At 38.9% G+C, this 18035-nt stretch overlaps 1 protein-coding gene across 2 annotated transcripts; it reads right to left on the reverse strand.

Moving 5' to 3' along the window:
• Positions 1-5020: 5020 nt before the first annotated feature.
• On the reverse strand, positions 5021-14966 carry LOC128222957 (uncharacterized). 2 transcript variants are annotated; one of them, XM_052932149.1, is made up of 5 exons: positions 14894-14966; positions 8751-8798; positions 7977-8134; positions 6241-6405; positions 5021-5103 (listed from the first exon to the last, which is right to left on the reverse strand). In XM_052932149.1, the coding sequence occupies exons 1-5, from the start codon at positions 14929-14931 to the stop codon at positions 5039-5041; spliced, it is 474 nt and encodes a 157-aa protein (XP_052788109.1). In that variant the 5' UTR covers positions 14932-14966; the 3' UTR covers positions 5021-5038. The 2 variants fall into 2 exon arrangements, with proteins under 2 accessions (XP_052788109.1, XP_052788110.1); XM_052932150.1 differs by having other exon boundaries at positions 14898-14965.
• Between the last annotated feature and the right edge of the window lie 3069 nt (positions 14967-18035).

Here is an 18035-nt window from a genome sequence, read left to right on the forward strand (position 1 = left end):
TTGTTCTAGCATCAACAATACGGTGGTTTTGTGCTTGCACATAACGGCACACTTGTTTTGTACGAGCGTCAACAACACGGTGGCTTTGTGCTTGCATGCAAAAGCACACTTGTTTTGTACGAGCATCAACAACACGGTGGCTTTGTGCTTGCATGCAACAGCACACTCGTTTTGTACTAGCGTCAACAACACGGTGGCTTTGTGCTTGCATGTAACAGCACACTTGTTTTGTACTAGCGTCAACAACACAGTGGCTTTGTGCTTGCATGCAACTGCACACTTGTTTTGTACTAGCATCAATAACACGATGGCTTTGTGCTTGCATGCAACAGCACACTTGTTTTATACTAGCATTTACAACACGGTGGCTTTGTGCTTGCATGCAACAGCACACTTGTTTTGTACTAGCATCGACAACACGGTGGCTTTGTGCTTGCATGCAACAGCACACTTGTTTGGTACTAGCATCAACAACACAGTGGTTTTGTGCTTGCATGCAACAGCACACTTGTTTTGTACTAGCATCAACAACACGGTGGTTCTATACTTGCATACAACAGCACATTTGTTTTGTACTAGCATCAACAACACGGTGGCTTTGTGCTTGCATGCAACAGCACACTTGTTTTGTACTAGGTTGTTTTGTGCTTGCATGCAACAGCACACTTGTTTTGTACTAGCATCAACAACACGGTGGCTTCGTGCTTGCATGCAACAGCACGCTTGTTTTATACTAGGTGGTTTTGTGCTTGCATGCAACAGCACACTTGTTTTGTACTAGCGTCAACAACACAGTGGTTATGGACTTGCATACAACTGCACACTTGTTTTGTACTAGCATCAATAACACGATGGCTTTGTGCTTGCATGCAACAGCACACTTGTTTTATACTAGCATTTACAACACGGTGGCTTTGTGCTTGCATGCAACAGCACACTTGTTTTGTACTAGCATCGACAACACGGTGGCTTTGTGCTTGCATGCAACATCACACTTGTTTGGTACTAGCATCAACAACACAGTGGTTTTGTGCTTGCATGCAAAAGCACACTTGTTTTGTACTAGCATCAACAACACGGTGGTTATATACTTGCATACAACAGCACATTTGTTTTGTACTAGCATCAACAACACGGTGGCTTTGTTCTTGCATGCAACAGCACACTTGTTTTGAACTAGGTGGTTATGTGTTTGCATGCAACAGCACACGTGTTTTGTACTAGCATCAACAAAACGGTGGCTTTGTGCTTGCATGCAACAGCACACTTGTTTTGTACTAGGTTGGTTTGTGCTTGCATGCAACAGCACACTTGTTTTGTACTAGCATCAACAACACGGTGGCTTCGTGCTTGCATGCAACAGCACACTTGTTTTGTACTAGATGGTTTTGTGCTTGCATGCAACAGCACACTTGTTTTGTACTAGCGTCAACAACACAGTGGTTATGTGCTTGCATGCAACTGCACACTAGTTTTGTACTAGCATCAATAACACGATGGCTTTGTGCTTGCATGCAACAGCACACTTGTTTTATACTAGCATTTAAAACACGGCGGCTTTGTGCTTGCATGCAACAGCACACTTGTTTTGTACTAGCATCGACAACACGGTGGCTTTGTGCTTGCATGCAACAGCACATTTGTTTTGTACTAGCATCGACAACACGGTGGCTTTGTGCTTGCATGCAACAGCACAATTGTTTTGTACTAGAATCAACAACACGGTGGCTTTGCGCTTGCATGCAACAGCACATTTGTTTTGTACTAGCATAAACAACACAGTGGTTATATGCTTGCATACAACAGCACACTTGTTTTTACTAGCATCAACAACACGGTGACTTTGTGCTTGTATGCAACAGCACACTTGTTTTGTACTAGCATCAACAACACGGTGGCTTTGTGCTTGCATGCAACAGCACACTTGTTTTGCACTAGGTGGTTTTGTGCTTGCATGCAACAGCACACTTGTTTTGTACTAGGTGGTTTTGTGCTTGCATGCAACAGCACACTTGTTTTGTACTAGGTGGTTTTGTGCTTGCATGCAACAGCACACTTGTTTTGTACTAGATGGTTTTGTGCTTGCATGCAACAGCACACTTGTTTTGTACTAGGTGGTTTTGTGCTTGCATGCAACAGCACACTTGTTATGTACTAGGTGGTTTTGTGCTTGCATGCAACAGCACACTGGTTTTGTACTAGATGGTTTTGTGCTTGCATGCAACAGCACACTTGTTTTGTACTAGGTGGTTTTGTGCTTGCATGAAACAGCACAGTTGTTTTGTACTAGCATCAACAACACGGTGGCTTTGTGCATGCATGCAACAGCACATTTGTTTTGTACTTGGTGGTTTTGTGCTTGCATGCAACAGCACACGTGTTTTGTACTAGCATCAACAACACGGTGGCTTTGTGCTTGCATGCAACAGCACACTTGTTTTGTACTAGTTGGTTTTGTGCTTGCATGCAACAGCACACTTGTTTTGTACTAGCGTCAACAACACGGTGGCTTTGTGTTTGCATGCAACAGCACACTTGTTTTGTACTAGCGTCAACAACACGGTGGTTTTGTGCTTGCATGCAACAGCACACTTGTTTTGTACTAGCGTCAACAACACGGTGGCTTTGTGCTTGCATGCAATAGCACACTTGTTTTGTACTAGCGTCAACAACACAGTGGTTTAGTGCATGCACGTTACAGCACACTTGTTTTGTACTAGCGTCAACAACACGGTGGCTTTGTACTTGCATGCAACAGCACTCTTGTTTTGTACGAGCGTCAACAACACGGTGGCTTTGTGCTTGCTTGCAACAGATATTTGTTTTGTACTAGCGTCAACAACACGGTGGCTTTGTGCTTGCATGCAACAGCACACTTGTTTTGTACTAACGTCAACAACACAGTGGTTATGTGCTTCCATGCAACTGCACACTTGTTTTGTACTAGCATCAATAACACGATGACTTTGTGCTTGCATGCAAATCAACAATACGGTGGCTTTGTGCTTCCATGTAACAGCACACTTGTTTTGTACTAGCATCGACAACACTGTGGCTTTGTGCTTGCATGCAACAGCACACTTGTTTTTTAACTAGCATCGACAACACGGTGGCTTTGTGCTTGCATGCAACAGCACACTTGTTTTGTACTAGCATCGACAACACAGTGGCTATGTGCTTGCATGCAACAGCACACTTGTTTTGTACTAGCGTCAACAACACAGTGGGTATGTGCTTCCATGCAACTGCACACTTGTTTTGTACTAGCATCAATAACACGATGGCTTTGTGCTTGCATGCAAATCAACAACACGGTGGCTTTGTGCTTGCATGCAACAGCACACTTGTTTTGTACTAGCATCGACAACACAGTGGTTTTGTGCTTGCATGCAACAGCACACTTGTTTTAAACTAGCATCGACAACACGGTGGCTTTGTGCTTGCATGCAACAGCACACTTGTTTTGTACTAGCATCGACAACACAGTGGCTATGTGCTTGCATGCAACAGCACACTTGTTTTGTACTAGCATCAACAACACAGTGGTTTTGTGCTTGCATGCAACAGCACATTTGTTTTGTACTAGCATCAACAACACGGTGGCTTTGCGCTTGCATGCAACAGCACTTTTTTTGTACTAGCATCAACAACACGGTGGTTTTGTGTTTGCATGCAACAGCACACTTGTTTTGTACTAGGTGGTTATGTGCTTGCATATAAAAGCACACTTGTTTTGTACTAGCATCAACAACACGGTGGCTCCGTGCTTGCATGCAACAGCACACTTGTTTTGTACTAGGTGGTTTTGTGCTTGCATGTAACAGCACACTTGTTTTGTACTAGCATCAGCAACACGGTGGCTTTGTGCTTGCATGCAACAGCACACTTGTTTTGTACTAGGTGGTTTTGTGCTTGCATGCAACAGCACACTTGTTTTTGTACTAGCGTCAACAACACGGTGGCTTTGTGCTTGCATGCAACAGCACACTTGTTTTGTACTAGCATCAACAACACGGTGGTTATGTGCTTGCATTTAACAGCACACTTGTTTTGTTCTAGGTGGTTATGTGCTTGCATGCAACAGCACACTTGTTTTGTACTAGCATCAAAACACAGTGGCTTTGTGCTTGCATGCAACTGCACACTTGTTTTGTACTAGCATCAACAACACAGTGGCTTTGTGTTTGTATGCCACTGCACACATGCTTTTTAATAGTATCAACAACACAGTGGTTTTGTGCTTGCATGCAACAGCTCACTTGTTTTGTACTAGCATCAACAACATAGTGGTTATGTGCTTGCATGCAACAGCACACTTGTTTTGTACTAGGTGGTTATGTGCTTGCATGCAACAGCACACTTGTTTTGTACTAGCATCAACAACACGGTGGCTTTGTGCTTGCATGCAACTGCACACTTGTTTTGTACTAGCATCAACAACACAGTGGTTTTGTGCTTGCATGCAACAGCACACTTGTTTTGTACTAGCATCAACAACACAGTGGTTTTGTGCTTGCATGCAACTGCACACTTGTTTTGTACTAGCATCAACAACACAGTGGTTTTGTGCTTGCATGCAACTGCACACTTGTTTTGTACTAGCATCAACAACACAGTGGTTTTGTGCTTGCATGCCACTGCACACTTGTTATGTACTAGCATCAACATCACGGTGGTTTTGTGCTTGCATGCCACTGCAGACTTGTTTTGTACTAGCATCAACAACACAATGGTTTTGTGCTTGCATGCCACTGCACACTTGTTTTGTACTAGCATCAACAACACAGTGGTTTTGTGCTTGCATGCAACTGCACACTTGTTTTGTACTAGCATCAACAACACGGTGGTTTTGTGCTTGCATGCCACTGCACACATGCTTTTTAATAGCATCAACAACACAGTGGTTTTGTGTTTGCATGCAACTGCACACTTGTTCTGTACTAGCGTCTTCTTTCCTGTTTTACTGTTGCATTTTGTCATATCTATCGGGTTATTTGTTGGCAAATACAATGGGCAGAAATATGGTTGAAAAAGTGTTTTATTTGGAAGAGTACACTTTAATCAAAGTCGACACAAACTCTTGCTCATCTATATCTCCGTCATCTGAAACAACATAGCAAACTTTTTTTTCTCTGTAAGTTAGGGCTTCCATTAAAGGAAGTATGATAGTATACATCTCTCTAGAAATGCGTTAAAACTTCCAAAATTGATTTCTTGGAAGTACAAAAACTTCCATAATTAAACTAAAGAAAACTTCCAAAGTAGAAAACTTGGAAGTTCAAAATATCAAACCTTGTGTGAATATAAATTTTATGGTCACATTTTCAATCAGTCTTTAAGTAAAATGAATTATTATAACATAAGTCTTTAAAATTGGCAAGTTCAAGTTGCAAATTACTTGATTTTTAACATATTACTTGAAAAATAGTGGAAAAAATATATTGTATTCGGAACAATTACACTTCCACATCTCAGCAAAAATCTTTCAAAATTGAAGTTGATACTTCCAGTTTCAAATTCTTAATGAGAGCATGGTCAGTAACTGTTGTCTTCTCATTACGCAAAAATCTTCTTAAATATTTCATTAAAAACATATTCTAATACAAACATTTTTACCAAAACAAACGAATACGTACAAAGCAGGAGAATGCCTAATGTCTATAAAAGGAATTTTCGAGAGAAAAAAAATACAACAAAAAACAGTGTGTGTATACCACGTGATAAATTACGTCATATATGCTTCGTCGGAAGGCAACATTTTGCTTAAAATGAAGACTTAAATCAAAGATAACTTTTCTTTTACAACTCCATTTTATATGAAACAAAGGGCAGTCTAAAAGCTTAAAAAGCCCCACAAATGTTTCATTCCCGAAATTTGATAAGGTCATTAGTTTCATCAAACACTTCGACAAACATGTTTCCAAAATAATGTTTTGACAGTACTCTGTCAGACGGCCGTATTGTGAAAAGGTTTGTCGAAGTTTTTTTTTAAAAACTTAACTCTCAATCAAACTCTGGTAAAAGACCGAATGCGGGGCTCCGTAAGCGGCGTAGACTGCGCTATGTTTCATTTAAAATGGTGAAGAAATAGTGAAGTTATCTTTGTTTAAAGTCTTTTTTCAAATCAAAATATTGCCTTCCGACGTAGCATTTATGACGCAATTTATCACGTGGTATACACACTCTGAAAAAGAAAACAGCAGAAAAGAAACAACAAAGACGTATATAAAAACAATATACCGTTACTATCAAACCAAGAGAAGATGAATGCCACATCCTGCGGGTCAATCACAAAGTCTTTGTTCACATCTAGGTTGAGGAACAGCTCTAAACCCTCTGAGAGCGTACCAAGGTCCTTCTCTTGCCAGACGTCGAGAAATTCCCTTGATCTGACATGATTGTCCGCTGAAATAAAGATCTTCAAATTAATACATTTGTGGCTGATCCATGGTCTAGTGGTAACACACTTAACTATCAATCCAGGGGTCTTAGGTTCGATTCCCCGTCGCATCGCTAAGACAATACTAATTGTCTTCCGGGAGGGACGTTAAATGGGGTTCCCGTGTGACAGTGCTATACACTGGTGTACGTTAAAGAACCAGGGTAGCTCTAACCAGGGTTACATTCTGTATGTGTACTATGCTCCAAAAATCAAAAATAACTAACAATCTTAATGGAGCACTCGCCGAATGGGCAAGGCCCGAGTGCGAGTATAAATAAGCTTACACCCCCCCCACCCTCCATTACATTCAATAGTAGAATGAAATATTCCTGGATAAAACAAGAACGTTAAATTGACCCTTAAAATATTTTAACAAACTAAGCAAAGATCTTTCGCACATCGATAGTTATTAGACATATGAAGTAGCAAACAGACACATCGTTAAGAGAGGAATGATGGGCGACAATTTGTGATACTAGTAACTTTGATAATAAAAACTGTAGATATAGCTGGCGTGATACAGATTCATTTCTTGTTGCGAAAATAATTATGTAAAGAAAAAACAACACACAGTGTACAAAGATGTGTGCGAATCTTTAACAATAAAGACTGTTATATTGATACCATGAAAAGTACTAGTCAATCAGTTAAAATTTAGACATATATCCTGTCTCGAGGTACAAAATAAGGACCTATAAGGCTTGGAATTAGAGCAACATAAAATGTGAATACGGAGTTCTTAGATCCAATGCTTGAATAATTAAACGAGAAAGTGTATTAAATCATTTCATCACTAACAAGAAGAAACATTTCTTAGATCCAATACTTCAATAATTAAGAGAAAGCGTATCCAGTAACGGCAAACACTAACACAGAGAGAATAATAAGCCCACTAGACAACTTAACGACGACATTGTGAATAACTTCAACAGACGTTTCAACGAAACTGAGGCACAAGATTCAAATATGGAAAAGAAAACTGAACAAAAGAACTTATGCAAGAAGGACTATCTTTCACAAGAAAGGATCATCATGGCAGGCTATTAAAGTGACTCTCTTATTCAAAATCAATACATACACATGTATAACAAACATTATTTTTGAGTAATAAACCTTTTATTACTTACTAAATAATGTATTTATGGAAAATATTTACAACTAATAACAAGATTGTAACCGTGTATTTAATAGCTGAATAAGCAAAAATATTAAATGATTGGTGAGTGCTAAAAGATTTACAGTAAACTGCTACCTACTATCGTCTCAGTAGGCAGAAAGTATGTGTTTTCTGCACATTTCTTCCAAATTAATCTCCTTCATAACAGCCGTTGTTTTCGACATTTACATTTATTCAACCTTTTTGGTTTAATAAAACATTTATTATTAATTGTGGTAAATCTTAATTGGTAGTACGAATGCAATTTTGAATTGTTTTGCGACCACGAACGAATAAGCTATTGTAATACAAATTCAAAATATAAAGTGTTACACCTATTGGAGTGTATTTTAAAGGATAGAAATATGTTTCACATACTGTTGTTATCGAAGTCTCTGAACACGTGGTCAAACTCATCTACAGTGAGAACCGTGTTGTTGTCGAAATCTGAGAGCAGAAAGAGCTTTTTCGCCTGGTTATTGTCTCCGACGGAATCTTGCCCATGGCTTTGTCCGGTGACAACATAAAGCAACACTCTGTGATGAAGTAAACAACAGGGAAGAAAATTACATGCTCTTTGTTGTTATTCTGTTTTATTCTCCTATTTGAGAACCGAATATAAAAAAATGTAAGTTATATACTAAACCTAGAATTTCTTAAAAGAGGTGCCATTTTATCTCTCACATGTCAATTGATGTCTTTAATAAGTTTTAATTAGATGTATAGTTATTTTTTCTCCTGACATTTAATTTGTATTTTTTCATTCTTAATTTATTCATGACGAAATTACTGGTTATCAAATTTATACTTTTATTATAATGTTTTTAACAAAATGAATAATGTCAGTCACTATTTCACATCAAGTAGAAGGTTACAATCGGGTATGATGCTTTAGAAGGTTACAATCGGGTATGCTGCTTTAGAAGGTTTCAATCGGATATGATGCTTTAGAAGGTTTCAATCCGGTATGATGCTTTAGAAGGTTTTAATCCGGTATGATGCTTTAGAAGGTTTTAATGGAGTAGGATTGCTTTAGAAGGTTACAATCGGGTATAAGTATTTAGAAGGTTATAATCGGGTATAATGCTTTAGAAGGTTACAATCGGGAATTAAGCTATAAAAGGTTACAATCGGGTATAATGCTTTACTTACAGCGAACAAAAAGACACGTAGACGATGCTTGCTGGTTTCATCTTCCTACTGAAAACAAAATATACGTCGTAGTTAGCAGGGACAGTATTTATTATGCAACTTAAGTAAATCCAAGAATCATACATAATTGACTCCATTCACTCTTTTGGTCTGTAATAATTATCAAGCAATTCGATTAAACTACATCGTTCTGAGATACACTTAAGACCAATATCGAATACCAGCCCTGAACACTTACACATATATATTTATATATCGAACCCGGCAATTCCTACAAACGCTATAAACATGCGGAATATTATGTATATAAACAGTGCATTTTATGAAGTTAGATAACAGCTTCAAATCTAAAATGCGCGATAAAGTTCTGGATATAGGGCCTTTTTTTGTAAAAAATGTTCCGCTTTGTTATTCGATTTCAGTGTTAATGTTTGTTTTGTGAACGAGGTGGTTGTACTTTGCTATGTGAGTTAAATGTATTTGTAAAACCAGGTGGTTGTTCTCTGTTTTGCGATTTAAGTGTATTTGTGAACCAGGTGGTTGTACTCTGTTTTGCGATTTAAGTGTATTTGTGAACCAGGTGGTTGTACTCTGTTTTGCGATTTAAGTGTATTTGTGAACCAGGTGGTTGTACTCTGTTTTGCGATTTAAGTGTATTTGTGAACCAGGTGGTTGTACTCTGTTTTGCGATTTAAGTGTATTTGTGAACCAGGTGGTTGTACTCTGTTTTGCGATTTAAGTGTGTCTGTGAACGAGTCGGTTGAACGTTGTTTTACGATTTAAGTGTTTTTGTGAAACCAGGTGGTTGTTCTCTGTTTTGCGATTTAAGTGTATTTGTGAACCAGGTGGTTGTACTCTGTTTTGCGATTTAAGTGTGTCTGTGAACGAGTCGGTTGAACGTTGTTTTGCGATTAAAGTGTTTTTGTGAAACCAGGTGGTTGAACGTTGTTTTGCGATTAAAGTGTTTTTGTGAAACCTGGTGTTTTTTTCTTTGTTGCGCGTTGAAGTGTTTATGTGAAACACAGGCACACTTGTTTTGTACTAGCATCAATAACACAATGGTTTTATACTAGCATCAACAACACGATGGCTTTGTGCTTGCATGCAACCGCACACTGGTTTTGTACTAGCATCAACAACACGGTGGCTTTGTGCTTGCATGCAACAACACACTTGTTTTATACTAGCATCAATTACAAAATGGTTTTATACTAGCATCAACAACACGATGGCTTTGTGCTTGCATGCAACAGCACACTTGTTTTGTACTAGCATCAACAACACGGTGGTTTTGTGCTTGCATGCAACAGCACACTTGTTTTGTACTAGCATTTACAACACGGTGGTTTTGTGCTTGCATGCAACAACACACTTGTTTTGTACTAGCATCAATAACACAATGGTTTTATACTAGCATCAACAACACGGTGGTTGTGTGCTTGCATGCAACAGCACACTTGTTTCGTACTAGCATTTACAACACGGTGGCTTTGTGCTTGCATGCAACAGCACACTTGTTTTATACTAGCATTTACAACACGGTGGCTTTGTGCTTGCATGCAACAGCACACTTGTTTTATACTAGCATTTACAACACGGTGGCTTTGTGCTTGCATGAAACAGCACACTTGTTTTATACTAGCATTTACAACACAGTGGCTTTGTGCTTGCATGCAACAACACACTTGTTTTGTACTAGCATCACTAACACAATGGTTTTATACTAGCATCAACAACACGATGGCTTTGAGCTTGCATGCAACAGCACACTTGTTTTGTACTAGCATCAACAACACGATGGCTTTGAGCTTGCATGCAACAGCACACTTGTTTTGTACTAGCATCAATAACACAATGGTTTTATACTAGCATCAACAACACGATGGCTTTGTGCTTGCATGCAACAGCACACTTGTTTTGTACTAGCATTGACAACACGATGGCTTTGTGCTTGCATGCAACCGCACACTGGTTTTGTACTAGCATCAACAACACGGTGGCTTTGTGCTTGCATGCAACAACACACTTGTTTTATACTAGCATCAATAACACAATGGTTTTATACTAGCATCAACAACACGATGGCTTTGTGCTTGCATGCAACAGCACACTTGTTTTGTACTAGCATCAACAACACGGTGGTTTTGTGCTTGCATGCAACAGCACACTTGAATTATACTAGCATTTACAACACGGTGGCTTTGTGCTTGCATGCAACGACACACTTGTTTTGTACTAGCATCAATAACACAATGGTTTTATACTAGCATCAACAACACGGTGGTTGTGTGCTTGCATGCAACAGCACACTTGTTTCGTACTAGCATTTACAACACGGTGGTTTTGTGCTTGCATGCAACAGCACACTTGTTTTATACTAGCATTTACAACACGGTGGCTTTGTGCTTGCATGCAACTGCACACTTGTTTTATACTAGCATTTACAACACGATGGCTTTGTGCTTGCATGAAACAGCACACTTGTTTTATACTAGCATTTACAACACGGTGGCTTTGTGCTTGCATGCAACAACACACTTGTTTTGTACTAGCATCAATAACACAATGGTTTTATACTAGCATCAACAACGCGATGGCTTTGAGCTTGCATGCAACAGCACACTTTTTTTGTACTAGCATCAACAACACGATGGCTTTGAGCTTGCATGCAACAGCACACTTGTTTTGTACTAGCATCAATAACACAATGGTTTTATACTAGCATCAACAACACGATGGCTTTGTGCTTGCATGCAACAGCACACTTGTTTTGTACTAGCATCGACAACACGGTGGTTTTGTGCTTGCATGCAACAACACACTTGTTTTGTACTAGCATCGACAACACGGTGGCTTTGTGCTAGCATTTACAAAACGGTGGCTTTGTGCTTGCATGCAACTGCACACTTGTTTTGTACTAGCATCGACAACACGGTTTTTTTGTGCTTGCATGCAACATCACACTTGTTTTATACTAGCATTTACAACACGGTGGCTTTGTGCTTGCATGCAACAGCACATTTGTTTAATACTAGCATTTACAACACGGTGGCTTTGTGCTTGCATACAACAGCACACTTGTTTTGTACTAGCATTTACAACACGGTGGCTTTGTGCTTGCATGCAACAACACACTTGTTTTGTACTAGCATTTACAACACGGTGGCTTTGTGCTTGCATGCAACAACACACTTGTTTTGTACTAGCATCAATAACACAATGGTTTTATACTAGCATCAACAACACGATGGCTTTGAGCTTGCATGCAACAGCACACTTGTTTTGTACTGGCATCGACAACACGGTGGTTTTGTGCTTGCATGCAACAACACACTTGTTTGGTACTAGAATCGACAACACGGTGGCTTTGTGCTAGCATGCAACAACACACTTGTTTTGTACTATCATTTACAACACGGTGGCTTTGTGCTTGCATGCAACTGCACACTTGTTTTGTACTAGCATCAACAACACGGTGGTTTTGTGCTTGCATGCAACAGCACACTTGTTTTGTTCTAGCATCAACAATACGGTGGTTTTGTGCATGCACGTAACGGCACACTTGTTTTGTACGAGCGTCAACAACACGGTGGCTTTGTGCATGCATGCAAAAGCACACTTGTTTTGTACGAGCGTCAACAACACGGTGGCTTTGTGCTTGCATGCAACAGCACACTCGTTTTGTACTAGCGTCAACAACACGGTGGCTTTGTGCTTGCATGCAACAGCACACTTGTTTTGTACTAGCGTCAACAACACAGTGGTTATTGACTTGCATGCAACTGCACACTTGTTTTGTACTAGCATCAACAACACGATGACTTTGTGCTTGCATGCAACAGCACACTTGTTTTATACTAGCATTTACAACACGGTGGCTTTGTGCTTGCATGCAACAGCACACTTGTTTTGTACTAGCATCGACAACACGGTGGCTTTGTGCTTGCATTCAACAGCACACTTGTTTGGTACTAGCATCAACAGCACAGTGGTTTTGTGCTTGCATGCAACAGCACACTTGTTTTGTACTAGCGTCAACAACACGGTGGCTTTGTGCTTGCATGCAACAGCACACTTGTTTTGTACTAGCGTCAACAACACGGTGGTTTTGTGCTTGCATGCAACAGCACACTTGTTTTGTACTAGCGTCAACAACACGGTGGCTTTGTGCTTGCATGCAATAGCACACTTGTTTTGTACTAGCGTCAACAACACAGTGGTTTAGTGCATGCACGTTACAGCACACTTGTTTTGTACTAGCGTCAACAACACGGTGGCTTTGTGCTTGCATGCAACAGCACACTTGTTTTGTACGAGCGTCAACAACACGGTGGCTTTGTGCTTCCTTGCAACATATATTTGTTTTGTACTAGCTTCAACAACACGGTGGCTTTGTGCTTGCATGCAACTGCACACTTGTTTTGTACTAGCATCAATAACACGATGAATTTGTGCTTGCATGCAAATCAACAATACGGTGGCTTTGTGCTTCCATGCAACAGCACACTTGTTTTGTACTAGCATCGACAACACGGTGGCTTTGTGCTTGCATGCAACAGCACACTTGTTTTTTAACTAGCATCGACAACACGGTGGCTTTGTGCTTGCATGCAACAGCACACTTGTTTTGTACTAGCATCGACAACACAGTGGCTATGTGCTTGCATGCAACAGCACACTTGTTTTGTACTAGCATCAACAACACAGTGGCTTTGTGCTTTCATGCAACAGCACACTTGTTTTGTACTAGCGTCAACAACACAGTGGTTATGTGCTTCCATGCAACTGCACACTTGTTTTGTACTAGCATCAATAACACGATGGCTTTGTGCTTGCATGCAAATCAACAACACGGTGGCTTTGTGCTTGCATGCAACAGCACACTTGTTTTGTACTAGCATCGACAACACGGTGGTTTTGTGCTTGCATGCAACAGCACACTTGTTTTTTTAACTAGCATCGACAACACGGTGGCTTTGTGCTTGCATGCAACAGCACACTTGTTTCGTACTAGCATCGACAACACAGTGGCTATGTGCTTGCATGCAACAGCACACTTGTTTTGTACTAGCATCAACAACACAGTGGTTTTGTGCTTGCATGCAACAGCACATTTGTTTTGTACTAGCATCAACAACACGGTGGCTTTGCGCTTGCATGCAACAGCACTTTTTTGTACTAGCATCAACAACACGGTGGTTTTGTGCTTGCATGCAACAGCACACTTGTTTTGTACTAGGTGGTTATGTGCTTGCATGTAAAAGCACACTTGTTTTGTACTAGCATCAACAACACGGTGGCTCCGTGCTTGCATGCAACAGCACACTTGTTTTGTACTAGGTGGTTTTGTGCTTGCATGTAACAGCACACTTGTTTTGTACTAGCATCAGCAACACGGTGGCTTTGTGCTTGCATGCAACAGCACACTTGTTTTGTACTAGCGTCAACAACACGGTTGCTTTGTGCTTGCATGCAACTGCACACTTGTTTTGTACTAGCATCAACAACACAGTGGTTATGTGCTTGCATTTAACAGCACACTTGTTTCGTACTAGGTGGTTATGTGCTTGCATGCAACAGCACACTTGTTTTGTACTAGCATCAAAACACAGTGGCTTTGTGCTTGCATGCATCTGCACACTTGTTTTGTACTAGCATCAACAACACAGTGGTTTTGTGTTTGCATGCCACTGCACACATGCTTTATGCATGAATACAACAATAATGAAATAGTTTATGTATGGAGTATCACGTTCGGCACTCTCTTACACTTCACTGTACTTTACTGTTATAGGTACATTCAATAGTGGATTTATTATGATTAAATACGAGACAATATAGCGCTCATATCAGGGCAGTTTTGATTAAAAAACGGTATACTCGTTGTGTTTTGTTTTCTACTTTGAATAAAGATATCGATCTCAAAAACAATATTTAACATACTACATGTATCATTAAATAGTTTACAGACTATTGAAATAAATTTTGAATTTAAAACTCATATTTACTCTTACATAACATTTGAGTAAAGATCTAAAGAAGAAAGAAATGAATACAATGTTTAGTTCAATAAAATTTAAAAGAACACACACAAAACAACGCTTTTTAAATTTTAAGGCAAACACAATGAATAAAAATCCTACCAACCAAAGTGAATTCCTGCACTCTCAATTATTCGCATTTATTATGAGATTTTTAATCAGAGCTTTGTCCGCATAACAACTGATAAGAATATGAGTTTTTTGTAAAAGTATAGAAATGGTAAAAAGATCATCCAAATAATGACCGACCTCTCCCTAATGCACTGTACTGCACTTTGGATAACTGTACGCCACAGACTGAATCATGCTGTGGACCAGATTAGATTGCGTTTCGGCCGCTCCTCGTAGAAGCAGATAAGGCTCAGTCATAAACATTTCCTTCAGGCGAAATCATTTATTTCTGTACTAGTGCACTTATCACATTAACATATAAACGGCAATTGTATTTCAACTGTTCAGTTTGCATTGCACTTATAGGAAAGACTGTAAAAGCATTATCTTGATATATTTTAAAGATGCGCTCTTACTCCAAGATAAGATTTACCACAATTATTAATATTGTTTTAATATTCCAAACAGGATGAATAAATGTTGAAAACAATGATTTTGTTGAGGGATACCGAGTTCAATTTGAAATAATGAGCATAAAACACGGTATTTCTACCTTATGAGACTTTAGTAGACAACAGTACATCTTTTAGCATTCACCAATCATTAAATATTTTTTGCGCTTTCTACTATTAAATACATGGTTACAATCTTGTTATCAGTAATTAATATTTTCCATAAATGCATTATTTAGTAAGTAGTTAAAGGTTTATCAGTCAAAATTGATGTTTGTTATACAAGTGTATGTATTTATTTTGAATAAGAGTGTCACTTTAATGTTTTACTTCCTTAGTGAGTTGCCGTTACCAAGTTAAGCTATGATCGGCATATCTACAGACATTTGTATTTCCAGTTAGAATTATTTCGGATGCTTTATTTTTCTGAAAATAAATATTTGTTGATCGATTCTTTTTAACCATTTTCACTCTGCCATTATCGTTAAGTTGGCCTTTTCTTTTGTGTATTACACCTCAGTGTTCATTGGCAAGTTCCTTTTTATACGCCCGAAGGGTCGTATTATGTTATGGCCTCCATCGTCTGTCCGTCTGTCTGTCCGTCTGTCCGTCCGTTAGCAATTCCGTGTCCGGGCCATAACTTGGAAACTAATAAAGCGATTTTCAAATAACTTTATACAAATCATCACTACATTAAAATGATGTGTCGCGCGCAATTTCCAGGTCCATACCTCAAAGACTAGAATCACCATGGGGGTGCGTTAGCAAATCCGTGTCCGGGCCACAACTTGGTCACTAATAAAGTCATTTTCAAATAACTTTATACAAAGCATCATTACATCAAAAGGATGTGTCGCGCGCAATTTCAAGGTCCATACCTCAAACACTAGAATCACCATGGGGGACGTTAGCAATTCCATGTCCAGGCCATAACTGGGTTACTACTAAAGCAATTTTCAAATAACTTTATACAAATTATCTCTACATTAAAAGGATTTGTCAAGCATGCTTTCCAGGTCCGTACCTCAAAGGCTAATTTCACTGGGGGGCGTTAGCAATTCCGTGTCCGGGCCATAACTTGGTAACTAATAAAGCGATTTTCAAATAACTTTATACAAATCATCACTACATTAAAAGGATGTGTCGCGCGCAATTTCCAGGTCCATACCTCAAAGACTAGAATAACCATGGGGGTGCGTTAGCACATCCGTGTCCGGGCCACAACTTGGTCACTAATAAAGTCATTTCCAAATAACTTTATACAAAGCATCATTACATTAAAAGGATGTGTCGCGCGCAATTTCCAATTATTCTATGTTGTAAAATAATACTGTTGAACAAAGGTTTTTATTAGCACTGCTAACTTAAGTATCATTAAAGTTTCAATATTGGAAGTTTAAGCCTTTGTTGTAAACACTTCACACCTAGTAAGCAGTATACTAGCATAACCTAAATGTTTATTAAAGACCTCAAGCCGAATCTTCTTCGGGCGTATAATGCTCCGTTTCGCGGTGCTCTTGTTACTTTTAAGGGACTCGTTCATGTTTTATAAATGCACCTTTTGTGATGGAATGATATGTTTCAAATCATTAGATTCAGTGTGTGTATACCACGTGATAAATTACGTCATATATGCTTCGTTGGAAGGCAAACATTTGCTTAAAATGAAGACTTAAATCAAAGATAACTTTTCATTTACAACACCATTTTAAATTAAACAAAGGGCAGTCTATGCCGCTTAAAGAACCCCGCATATGTATTATTTCCGAAATTTGATGAGGTCATTAGTTTCATCAAACACTTCGACAAACCTGTTTCCACAATAATGTTTTGACAGTGCTCCGTCAGACGGCCGTATTGTGAAAAGGTTTGTCGAAGTGTTTTAAGAAACTAAACTCGCAATCAAATTCTGGTAAACTACCGAAGGTGGGGCTCCGTAAGCGGCGTAGACTGCGCTATGTTTCATTTAAAATAGTGAAGAAATAATGAAGTTATCTTTGTTTAAATTATTTTTTCAAATCAAAATATTGCCTTCCGACGTAGCATTTATGACGCAATTCATCACGTGGTATACACACACTGAGATTGTTAAATCTAAGATACTAACGACTGGAACCATTCAACAAATGTTGATATAAAATCAAATATTGTCTTTGATGTCCACGATTTTTAAGAGCGTAAGTAACGCTTTTCAACAAAATCTAAACAGTTAAATTATCTCTCAGTTTATGTGAGTTCTCGTGGGCGAGTGTTTTTGCTGTAAGTTTTCTAAACACAATCTTGACGGTACCGGTGTGGTTCGCTCCAGACTAAAACCAGTATTTCATACTTCAATTGAAATTTTCTCTGCGATTTCGGTATCAAAGAGTAAATTAATTATAATCTTAGTGTTTTTCAGATGCAATACCGCGAAATATGGTCCAAAAACATAAGTTAGTTCCTTTAAAGGAAATCACAAACTTTAGTTTTGCAACTTTGTTGAAATGGAGTTTTTTAAACTAAGTTTCATCAACAGATAACAAACATGAACTTGCAGACATCTACTTTTACATCATTTTGTAAATCCAAGCTTTACATAAATAAATATTGCAATAATAGTACGAACACTTTTCTGCAACATTTGACATTTTTCTGCCGCATTTGAAGTAAAAATTATCAGTGAAGCTCTGTTATTTACTTTT

This window comes from Mya arenaria, chromosome 17 (genome assembly GCF_026914265.1).
Source record: "Mya arenaria isolate MELC-2E11 chromosome 17, ASM2691426v1".
Taxonomy (NCBI): Eukaryota; Metazoa; Mollusca; class Bivalvia; order Myida; family Myidae; genus Mya; species Mya arenaria.